We start from the raw sequence: 12690 nt of genomic DNA, 5'->3' as shown, positions 1-12690 counted from the left end.
AAACCGAGAGGGAGGAGAGAATGACAGCTCCGAGATGCGAGGGTGGGAGAGAAAGAGAAAGTGAGAGAGTTTTATAGAGACTCATGGGAATGAGAGAAAGATGGAGGCAGAACATTGTGAGGGAGGACGAGAGAGAGAGAGCGAGAGAGCAGGTGAGTGAGCGATAGGGAAAGAGAGACAGAAAATTTGAATATCTTTCACGGGTAAATAAGCGAATCATAGCGAGAGGTTTCATTTATCAGCGTGCAGTAGAGAGATAGCACACTCATAAATCTAACGGACGAGGACTTTATTGGTTTATTTGAGTTTGGCTGTCAGATGCTGTTCAGTATTCCAGCAATTCAGCATGCATCAATGAATGTCTGTGCTGGGTTTTTTTTTTTTTTTGTTTTGGTGTGTGCGGGTATGCGTGTGTGTGGGTGTGTGTATGTTTGGTTGTGTGTGGGTGTGTGTGTGTGTGTGTGTGTGTGTGTGTGTGGGGGGGTGCCTGTGTGCACGTGTGTGCAAGCATAAGATATCTGGTATCAGTTGTAGCTATGCTGTAGTGTTAAATGTATGCATTGTTTGAATTTTCATTGTTTTCTTTATCTCCCGATAGACGTTGCTTTAGCTTTTGTATATTGTACTTGTGTAAGTTGTTTTGGAATGGGTTTTTTTGGAATCATTTTTGCGTGGTGCGTCATTAGAAAAGGAGGTAGCTGGGGGTCAGTTATCATTTCTCAAACAGAGTGTATGGACAGGCTGTGTCTATAAAGAATTCAACAGTCAGCATGATTCAATTCGGTATCCAGCCATATGCGTGCATAGCCCTCTCATCTTCCATCTGCCCAAACACACACACATACACACACGCATATACACACAGGCATGTACACACACACACACGCATATACACACAGGCATGTACACACACACACGCATGTACTAATTTGCTGCTGAATTGCCATGAATCCCACATTAAATGAACACATGCTGTAAGAATTAGCTCCAAATTTTATTAGCAAATAAATGATGAATGCATTTTTTTTTAAATACACTAATTTATTCATGGTAAGACAAATGGGGTTTCAGGGTTTTTGCCAATGTGGATTAGTGAAAATAATGTATAGGTTATATTTTTGTTTTTGAAAGCACACCACATTACATTCATTTTAATGAAGAATTGTTATCACGTTATGACGCAATTTGACAGTTTAATAAATTCATGGGCCTCTTGAAGGAAAAAAAAAAGAATGGGTGCGTGTGTGTGTGTGCATGCGTTTGTTAGCATTTATAAGTGTGTTCTCTGAACAGTTCAGGCATGATATATTCTTGTCTAAATCTGTTCTTTCTACAGTTTTAGAGGAGACAGTAAGAAGTTGTAAACAGTCTGGAGAGACATCATACCTCAGAGAGACTTGAAACATATGTTTTTGTAATAAGGAAACATTAAGCTCAAGATTGCCACAACCCGAAAGGCTGGGGTGTGATTCATTTTTCACCTAACACTTTGAATGTAACATCATTGAAAAAAACAGAGCGAAACAATTCAGAGCCTCCCTGCAAGAATGTCATTTAAGCCAGATATTCAAATTAAACAGAGAGAAGCAAAATAATCTTGACCTCTATAGCATTTTGAGTCATCATATTCATTTCATCAGAAACATATTTGCATATAAATATGCGGTTCGAAAAGAAGTTCTGCATTCATAAATGCAGGCTTTGAATTCAGTTTTTTTGGGTATTCTGCTTCCTCAGTGGGATCAGTATCCAGAGGCATTCACTCCGGTATAACCAGTGATGTCATCATCGATAGAGCAGCAGACATTCCTGTTGGTGTTTTTTCATTACAGACATTCCAACATTCAACAAATTAAATAGAATCAGACACCTATTAATTTTTCACTCTATTGAAATGTAATTGAAAATGGTGCTTGTTAATAAATGCATGCTTTTTTACTGCTCTGCGCGGTTCATTGGGGAATGCGAAGAGATACCAGAGGCATTTACTCCTTTGTAATCTGCACCTTAATATGAAACAGACCTTTGATCTTATCGTCATGAATGCGGCGGCCTGTTTTCCACCCCCTAACCCCCCCTCCTTGTTTCCTAGGTGACGTCTAACCGTGCGGCCCAGCTTGCCGGCGGCGGCGGGGGCGACCCGCAGTCCCGCGACTCATTCGCTCCCAGCCACGGGAGCGCCTTCCACATGCCGGACACGCAGCCCACGTCCACGCCCTACTACTCGTGCGCCACGCTGCCGGCGCAGCGCGTGAGCTCGCCCCTCTCCCTGCAGGCCTCCGGTTCGCCCACCAAGCTCCACCGGCTGGGCTCGGCGTCGGACGCGCCCGGCTACGCCACGCTGGGCCGCGTCTCGTCCTCCTCGCCCAAGCAGTCGCCCGGCCGGCTGGCCAAGTCCTACAGCACCAGCTCGCCCATCAACATGGCCGCCGCCGCGTCGTCCTCGTCCCCGCCCGCCTGCGTCTCCTCCTCCCCCCTGCACCAGATGAGCTCGGCCGTGGGCAGCTACGCCACGCTGTCGCCCACCAAGCGCCTGGTGCACTCCTCCGACCAGTACAAGATCTCCCACGACCTGTACGCCAACGCCACCCTGCAGCGGCCTGGCAGCCTGGCAGGTGAGTGCCCGCTGACATCACACAACCACCTACAGAACCATCATTTATGCTCCAAACATGCAGCACGCAATACTAGTGTTTTTAATGTGCAATTCTCAGTGCGCTATTTTAGGTATTTAATAGATTTTTAATTTTAATTGTGTTGTACTTGATAGTTACACTTTCTTGAGCCTGGAAAAAGGCTCATAATAGGTAAAATTCATAATAAAATAACGTAATGTTTGTAATAATAGTAATAGTAATGTACAGAATTTTTATTGAACTGTTCATGATCGCAAAGGGCTTGAAGAAGTAATTGGGGGAAAATCACCTCAACAACCATCAATGCATAACACTTATCTGGATGATACACAGCAGCCATTTTCCCCCAGAGCACTCACAAAACATAATTTGGTTTATTTTAAACCAAAGTGGCAGCTGGAAATTATGCTGCATTTCTCACTGTGCTGAAGTCTGAGAATCAAGCCCACAACCCACATGTTACTTGCCAAGTTCCCAAAATGCTCAGCACAGAACATTCCAGAAGGTGGTGGGATGGCTACTCGCTGGTTCTGAGACCAGGTGTGGTGTGGGGACCCCAGTGAGTTGTGAAGGCAGCTCACGGAGAGGCCGCAGGTGGCGCTGGGTCTCTTGTCCCTGGATTTTCTGTGCGAGGTTTCTTTTTTGTTCCCTGGTGATGTAGTGGTCCGGGTCTGTGTTCATGCCTGACTGAACTGTGTCATTAAGCCCCAAGGACATTCGCGTCTGAGGAAAGGTAACAGAGGCTAAAGCACGCCTTGTTATAGCAGGTCCGTGCTCATTTCAGGATTTCAGCAGCTGTGTGAAGCGCTCCATCTGGGTCAGTGTGTCCTCAGCACAGCTGGTGTTTTAATGCGTTCAGAGTTACATCAACCCTGATAGAGTACATTTTACTCTGATAGAGTACGTTTGATCCCTGTTGACTCCTATAAGCAGTCATATGTCAGAGCTAAATTAACAGTCCGCACAGCTCTGTCATCCAATGTGTTTTCTCCACAGTGTTGTCAGACCACTAACCATTGTGGGTTGTTCTTATCCCAGCGATGGAAAACACATTCCTGATCCAAAGTAGTACCCTGATCCAGTCCAGGTCTTACCATAAGGCATAAGCAGTCTTCTACCAACAGGGTATTCAGCAGTGACCCGTTACTAGTAACGCCTGGTCTGTGCCTCAAGAGTGTCTTTTTCTCTCTGATCTGCTTGTCCTGATGTCTGCTGGCACAGAGTCACTCTGCATCACATACTGCATTGCACATTAGAAAGAAAATGAAAGATAGAGGAAAAATACATCCAGGGACAGAAAGGAAGAGGTAGACAAAGATGGCAGAAGAGAAGTGATGGAGAGACAAGAAAGGAGAGTAAGTGAGACAAAAAGACAAGCGCAGGAGCGTAAGAGAAAGAGAGAGTTATAGGGAAAGAGAGAGAGAGAGAAAAAAAGAGATGTATCGTATGGTTTCAGTGAGCTCTTAATTATCCCAAAGGATCTTAGCAATGCCAGAGGCTTGTGGTGAGTCTCCACGAGGAGTCTGCTGGCTGGCTCTGATAAGCTTATTAAAGGGAGAAAGGGGGTCGGTTTCCCACTGTCTGTAAATGAAGGAAATGACATTATGCTGAAAACAAATAGGTCCCGCAAGAAAGAGAGGGGGAAAAAACTCTTCCTGGTGCAGAGCGCTTACACACCAAAGTCACGTTTGCTGCTTCTGCTGACTGCTGGTGACCCCAAAACAGAGCCTCCTGGGTTGTTCCCAGTTTTTCATGTCGTGCTGTTGAGGGTCCCTGCGGTCCTGGCAGGAACTGTCACATGTTTTAAAGATGAACTTTGACCCGTGTCTCAATGGGAAATATGCCTCCGGTAAATGGTTTCGGGGGGCTGCAGTGATGCATAGAGGTCCAGTGATCTCCTGTGGTTTCGCCGTTCCTTAATCTTGTGTGGGTAGAACATCCATATGACCCGAATTGCTCCAAACTGCAGTAAAATTGGAAAAAAGTTAAAAAAGAAAGAAATTGCCTCAAACTGAGATGACTGGGGTTTTTTTTTTTTGCTTCAGAAGGTGTTTTTCTCCAGCACTGTGGTAACTGAAAGCCCATTGGCTTTTGAATCACCAGTTTAAAAACACATGGTGGTAGGGTTTTTCTGTAGTCACAGTAATGGTAAAAATCTAATATTTGTCTTTACCATAAATAAAACATATTTAGAAAAAATAACATGCACCATTTTGTTTTTCTGTGTTGTTTAATATGGAAGTACTAAAATGTCATCTGGATTTTTAGACTGTGAACTAACCCAGAGTGATTTAAAATACAGCCGTTACTTACTGATTATCCACTTGGGGTCCTTGCTCAGGATGCAGCAGATGTGCCCGGGATTTGAACTTGCAACCATATGGTTACAAATCTATGTGGATACATTGCTACTGTTCTCTTTTTGGAACAGGGTCTAGGGGGTCATACAGCAGCCAGCATAGCCACCTGGGGTCGGAGCTGCGACCCCTACAGTCCCCGGAACACCACATCGACCCCATCTACGAGGACAGGGTGTACCAGAAACCGCCCCTGAGGAGCCTGAGCCAGAGCCAGGGTGACCCCCTGCCCCCGGGGCTCCCCGGGGCCTACCGTACCAGCACGGGTAAGCCCCTCCCACAAGACACGCCCACATAACAGCAAAGCACACAGTGTATATTTGTTTGGTAGTCAGACATGTAGAGAATCAGAATATTGTTCAAGGGCTTGCAATGCATGTAAAGAAATACCAGATATGCACAATGTGTTACTCATCTGGTCTTTACCTGTATTACAAGTGTTTATGGGGAACATTCTCCTCATGTTCTAAAGATCTGAGGTTTGACCGTGGGCAACATGCAAATTAACAAAGTAATCATGATAAAATGATTTTTTTTAAACAGATTTTTGTTTTTCAGTTTCTCTCAATATGGTCCTTGCCTTGAATGAGATGTCATTTTCATAATTAGGAGACGTTTGGGCACATTATTTTACTGGCAAAGATATATACAGTACATGTTAATATTTATAATTCTATTTATAGAAGTGCATTCATGTTACTCATTGATACTGCAAAACCGTGGTTTCCATGTAATTTCTGAGGTGATCACCATGTGGTCATAAGCCCATGCCATAACATGCTGAGCAGCTACATTGCTTTAAAGAGCTGCTTTGGAGATACTTGATCTTCAAACCGCAAACCCATGAATGCCCTCTGAATACTAGCCATTGTAAAAATGTATTGCCTGTAGAGTGAGGCATAAGATTATCCAGGATGCTTGTGTCCAATATACACAGCCATATTTAGAATTATATAGGAAAAAGGACTGAAGTCACTAAACTTGTACAATGTTATCCAATGACATTAATGCATTCATATCATTATATACTACATTTACTAATGACTGAGGTAATTCTTCCAAGGACATAATGACATAATGAGTAATACATATTGTGCATTGGACTTATTTGCATTTAATAAATTGGTACATTAGGCAAAAGATTTGGCCCTCACGTCCGAGCCTCACTGCCTGTTTTAATGTATTAAACAAGTTTATGCGCTCTCTTGAAATCAGCTAGACGCCGGGCGTTACATATCTCCTCTTTGCAAACACACACGTTGTGCTTTTGGCCAGAGAGCGTCTGCAGCAGCTTTTTGAGCCTGACTGACAGTGTGAAGGGTGCTCCCGAGGGACAGGCTGAGTGCTCTCTCGCTGCTTAAATGCAGGCCATCATTCAGTGGCCTTTTTGAAGGCACGGGCAAACTCACACCCTGGAGACTCCATTTTGTTTCACATTTGCAGTTTCCTACCAGGAAATTCTGCTACCGTCAGGAAATCGGCTGTGGAGAGGCACTTCAGGTCCGTGTGGCGGCTCTAGTGTCTCGAGCAACACTGCATCCTGCAGTTCCGTTGAGCTCTGATACTGACTCAACAACCTATTTAACAGACTTGCTGCAATTAATCTTTGAGCTCTCGGTTACCCTAGCCTGCCCTTTTTGTGTCATTAAAAACGGAACAGCTTAGAGATATTTCCTTGTTTGCTTTTGCTGTGACTTAATCTGCCGGCAGTAGCATGGATGTTTGATTGCTTTCCCAAAAGTGAAGGCCTTTTATTTTGATGGCGATGCTTAAGAGCCAGACCCAGACGAATCAATGGTTGAATTACATAGCATTTAAGTAAGCAAGGCTGGAATGTGCACCCAAACAGAGGTGCAGACTAATGGAAAACAGTACAAAAAAGAATGTTGCTCTCTGCACTCTCCAACACAGATTATATTATTGGAATTGGAAAATCACCAGCTTGCCTTTGTCAGGGTGAAAAGACCAGGTCTGTGTTATGAACAGATAAATGGCTTCTCACGGGGAGATGCCAATGTCAGTCACATGCTCAAATTAGTAGCAGGTGCTCAAATTGCTAACAGGTGTTTGCTAACGTGATTGGCATACTTCAGTAGCATTCCCTTCAGGTAAGAAGTAGCTCATCAACGATCGCAACATTACGTGCCGGTTCCATCGACTGTACATCCACGTCGCAAAAATAGGCAGTGAATGCGTGCAGTACATTGTGATTTCATAAACAGTGTGGCCCACACATCGAGGACAGCCAGTGTGCTCTGATGCATAAAGTCTGTTCGCACATTAAGTCCATTCAGTGTGCTTTGATGCACAGTGCATTCACACATCAAGTGCACACAACTTGTGTGTCTGTTATGCTTCAGTATGTGTGGTAACGAGTTGGATCATTTAGTTGCCGGACGCTTGTTGTTTGGCTTCACTGAATATTTTCCATATAATTATTTTTGGCCCAAGGCAAATGCTTATTCTGAATTTTTTTGTTTATCCATTATGCAGCGAATTTTGTAACCACAACAGTAAAAACACAATTAGAATATGCTAAATCTGTTGAGTAAGGCTAATTGCAGATTCATATCCTCTCCTGGACATTCCACCTTCTCTGCTTCTTATCTACACGAGGCACCAGTTGTTAACAGGGGTTTACATTGCTATATTACAGTACAGAAATCCATTGCCGCAGTACTGTACTTGGTCATGCAATTTTATGCCGTTTATTTGTTTTGGCTTCAGTGATATGCACTTGTTGTACGTCGCTCTGGATAAGAGCGTCTGCTAAATGCCTGTAATGTAATGTAATGATAGAGAGACAAGAACTGTCAATGTTAAGAATACACACCTGAGTATCTGGAAAGCCGTAAAGAATCTGAGAATTTAAGAATAATATTAGAACAGGTTTCCCAGAATCCCCTGTTCTTCCCATGCCATCTTTGTATTTTATATGCTCACTCCCTGACTGCAAATGAAGGTGGAGTCCATTAGGTGGAGCCTCCTGAACATTTTCTCCTGAATGTGTGGAACATTTTTATAAGCCAAACAGAAAGTTTGGGGGCATAAAATGTATTAGAACCAAGCTATGGGAGTAAACAGTGTAACTTTCAGTTATGTACTGTAACTCTCCTAACATAAAGAGTTAACCAGTACATTTGGGGGGGCTCATAATAACCTTGCAGCATTAAGCACAATGCTTGATAATGCTTTGTTTCTTCAAAGGGCGTCTGTCGCTCATGTATCTTAACTAAAATTAAAATTTCATGCATGAATAATCCAAATTGGGTCACTTTTTAATGTGAGGGTTTGTCTAGCTTTTGTTCAGACAATGAATAGTGATGGAGTTCAAACACTTGAATTAAGATTAGCCTATATTAAACCCAGTCAGTAGCTGTACAATCCATTGCATTTGTGGTGTTTATGATTTTCCTTTTGTTTTCTATTTTGCTTTGTGGGGAAACTGAAGGTGCAGCGCTCATTTAGCTCTTAAAAAATCACAACACAAAATGAACAGAAAGATTGAGTGGATTATTGGTCTGTTGACTCAAACTGAAGAAACAAATCACCTCCTCTTTCCTTTCATCAACTTCCCTAATTTGCTTATGCACTTTGCTTGAACAACAGCCAGTAAGGCACTGTTTGTGGATGAATGATGCCAGTGCAAGTTAAAGTATGAAGGGATTAAGACAGATCTTTAGGATATGAGGCTGTAGAGAATGACTCAGTTAAGACAGCTCTGTGGAGCACCATATTGTCATAGACGATGTCTGAATTTAATTAAGACAGCTCTGTTAGGCATACATTTTTAGAGAATGACTGAATTAAGACAGCTCTGTTGAGCCAAATGCTGTTTTAGAGGATGACTGGATTAAGACAGGTCCATAGGGCATGCTGTCTTGGAGAATGACTGAATTAAGACAACTCTGTAGAACAAATCTAAATTTTATCCTTCAACCTAAACAGAAAACTCCTCATCATTCTAGTACCAGCCTGTTCTCAAAGGTCTCCACTGCACAAGATAACGTGAAAAGTTTCAGACGTTAGCATAAATCCATTCAGCCAATTTCCCTTTCCCAAAGACATTTTAAATATTTAGCAGACACTATTATCCAAAGCAACTCCGACAACTTATATTCTTTATATCAAATCAATTGCTTGGTTTTTTTTGTTTTTGTTTTTGTTTTTTTTAGAAAAAAAAGAGCTCTTCTGCATTTTACCCTGAAGTGATTTTAACCAGAAATGTTAAATAATAACTTCAAACATCACAACAAGTTACTGTAAGCTCTGAGTGAAGAGAAGCAGTTGAGAGATAAAGTTGGTTTGGGGGAGCATAACTTCTCAAAGTCAAACTGTTTATCTGAAGCCAGACTCTGTCAGTGCCTTTCCCAAGGGCTGTGTATCAAAGTTGTCCCACGCTTAGCTGTCTTAACAGGAATGAATAAAACATTCACACATTGTACCTCCCTCTCTACCGGGCAGCTGTTGTCAGACCTGGATCTGCAACAATATTTGTCTTTTATTTTAAAGGATGTTTGTTTTGGTTTTTTTTTTGTTTGTTTTTGTGAGAGACTGTGCTGTGAATGACAGGTTTGGGAAGCTTAGGTCGCATGATCCATGTTGTTCTTATCATGCATATTTTTATATTTTTGGATCGCGGTGAAGAAGGGAAGGAATTAGTGACTGCGAAGATACAAAACGACAAAAAGTTTATTTTTCTGTTTCATGTGAAACAGATTTGTTGAGAATTGTTTTGCATTTGGGTGTAGCAAGCCTCAGATCAGTTTGGCTCAGTTTGTTTGTTTATTTATTTATTTATTTATTTATTTTAGAAATAACAGGTTTACAGGACTACTTTGTGATTGGATTAGACTGGCTGACTGGGCCCAGTAGTACTAAGTTTGATTATTTTCCTCAATTCTTTTGCTTCAGCATTGCCAACTCTGAACAAGAGCTATGAAGCCTAACAATCAGCTAAACGTTGTTTGCCATAGAGAAGTACTCTTAGACTGAAGCTGAATTGGGTGATTCTTGGGCCTTTGCTGGGTGGGGCATTGTTGGCCCTGTGGGTTGCCAGTCCTAAGGCCCACTGATGAATTGTGTCAGGCTGCAATGGCACTGCAGTGTAGCTTAATGGGTAGGAAACTGGACTTACAACTCTGAGGTTGTAGGTGCAGGTCCCTGGAGATCTGTGCTGTTAAACCCTTAAATACGGTATTTAACCTGCATGGGTTTAGTGAAATATCAACCAATTGATAAAATGTCGATAGTGGCAGTGGTTTGTGGGTAAAAATAATGTCAGTTGTGTATGTTGTTGTGGATAAGAGTATCCGCTCAATTCCTGAAATGTAAATGTCATATCGGTCACATTCACTGTCGGATAGCTGATTATTTTAATGCCAGCTTTTTTTTGGCCTTGGTTGCAGAAAGCATGCCCCATTATTATAGTAACCTGGAACTGTTTTACCAGCCGTCCCTTTTTTAACAGACATTTTCCCTTGAAACCACTGAAAAACAAATTTAGTATAGTGATACATATCGTTGCTTCCTAATGGTGGTGACAGAGGTGAAGCTTAGCAGAGAATCTGTTAAGTTTCAATGAGACATACAGCATGTTCATGGCTTTCAAAGTCATAAGACATAATGAAATGGTTTTTAGTCTTGAACACACACCAATGCACCAGTGCTCATACATGATTGTTTAACTGGTTGTGTCGCTGTATGAAGAGTTCATCCAGACAAATCGATTTCTGTAAAAGTACTCTTTTCCTTGATTACACCTATTCAAAATCCAGAGAAAGTGCTCTTGTGGGAAGTATAATTTCCTAAATCTTCCTTCAGATGACTTGCCTGACTGTCTGCGAAGTTCATTTTCTGAGAATGTCCAATATGGAAACAATCCCAAGGTTACCGCTGATAATATTTCAGCATTATCATATTTCAGCATTACCGCGCACCCTTTCGGCTGCTCGCAGACAGCTTTGCTTGGAAGCTGTGCTGTGGGTGAAGTCTTTTCCTCGCATTCTGTCTCGTGACAGAATATGTGGGATAGTGGATACGGGAGCCAGAATAAATGTGAGACCCTATGGAATCCTCTCATGTTTGAGTATACAGTCAAAGCTCACTGCCAAATGGGGAAAATGTGTTTTTTTTCCCCCCTCTGTTTAAAGGGGGAGGGGAAGTAACACTTTGACTCCAATTTGGCATCTTTATTTACCTTCATATAAATGTGATGTTTGGGGGTTTTTTTCCTTCAGTGAAATACACTATTATCCTTGAATTATTTCCATAACACTATAAAAATTGTGTGTGAAATTTATGAATTGTAACAGACCTCTGACTTGAATGTTGCCTTTTAGGAGGCCAGTGGCTTGATGACACCTAACAGTTAAATTTAATATAACATGACACAGCAGCCAAAAATCACTATGCTAATTAAAACAATCAGTATTAGGCTTGTGAAATCTTGTAAAGACAAACCGTCAGATAAACGTGTAATGTCACTGAAACTGCGGTAATAAAAGCGCTGTGAAACGGGAACTGATAAATATCTTGTTCCATAAACAGTTGGCTTCCTTGTCTTACTGTGTTTGGAAACCTTGCAGTTGAAGCCCTATGCTGTTGATGCCTCTTGTTTTGTGAGCATGCTCAGACGGGGACACCTTCTTGATTTGAAACTTGAGGTGTTGACCGCAGATGTAAACTCTCTGAAAATGTTAGTGTCATATTGCAAGATGTATTGTTTTATATTACAGGAATGCTGTATTTGCTTATATTAAAATGCTGCATGCAAATTGCATGCTATTATAGCAACAGTGTCAACAGGTAGGCATTACTTGACAGGAAGCAGGAAATGGCATCACACCAAGCTTTCCACTCAGCAGTGAATCACTCCATTTGTAAAACAAACTGTTAAAAGGTGATGTGATTCAGGCTAATTTAGTGGTGTGAACTGTTGTAACCCCTCTTCCACTCAGGCATGCATCTTAACAATCAGTTGCAGATTCAGCTGTAGGCACGCAAATACACACACGCTCTCTCTCTCTCTCTCACACACACACACACGCACACACTTGTGGGGATGACGGATTGAGGTGGTAAGTCAATATGAGGGGGCTCCTGGTGAGTCATGGGGGGAGGGGGGCGGCAGACACTATAACTGTGTTTTGATTTACGGGGACGGTCATCTCCTCTCTCTCTCCCAGCCTGCCCCACAGACGGGAGAGATGAGACGCGGGGGGTGGGGGTGGGGGAGCATTCATTGCCGCCGCCAACAAAATGTGTGGGCAACATAGTGTCAGCCAAGACTTTATTAGACTTCTCTGTGTTTAATTTACAAGTTTAATGAGGGTGAACATGTCATTTTTATTGAAAAATTATTATTTATTAATAATTGAATGTATTTTAATGATATGTATATTTTTTTCCTTTCTGACTTGCATCAAGAGCATGATAGCAACAGAAATGTTATTGGAAATAGAGGCTCTGACTGGCTGTCCCTGTCTAATTAACTGGAGACCTGTGGTGATTATTTTGTTTTTACAGTTAAGTAGGCATGTAATGGCTTTCAATAATAACACCATTCTGCAGATGAAGGCAGCATACTATATCAGTATATACTGTAGCCTCCCCCATAGAAAGTGTGTTGTTTTTTTAATGAAAGTAGTTAATACACTAAGAAAACAGCCCTCTGAGACGCACAAGTCCTCTGTTCA

General features: G+C 42.1%; 1 protein-coding gene across 5 annotated transcripts in view; it reads left to right on the top strand.

Annotated features, from left to right (window-relative positions):
• The window catches only part of LOC118234146 (catenin delta-2-like), a 178390-nt gene that overhangs the window by 82303 nt on the left and 83397 nt on the right, over positions 1-12690 (top strand). For all 5 annotated transcript variants that reach the window (XM_035430527.1, XM_035430526.1, XM_035430525.1 and 2 more), the window contains 2 exons: positions 2093-2615; positions 5068-5259. In XM_035430527.1, the coding sequence (XP_035286418.1) occupies positions 2093-2615; positions 5068-5259 (715 nt within the window). The remainder of the gene's footprint in view (positions 1-2092; positions 2616-5067; positions 5260-12690) is intronic.

Source organism: Anguilla anguilla, chromosome 8, assembly GCF_013347855.1.
Source record: "Anguilla anguilla isolate fAngAng1 chromosome 8, fAngAng1.pri, whole genome shotgun sequence".
Lineage (NCBI taxonomy): Eukaryota > Metazoa > Chordata > Actinopteri > Anguilliformes > Anguillidae > Anguilla > Anguilla anguilla.
Note: the sequence above shows the minus strand (reverse complement) of the source record. Positions and strands in the feature narration are given on the sequence as shown.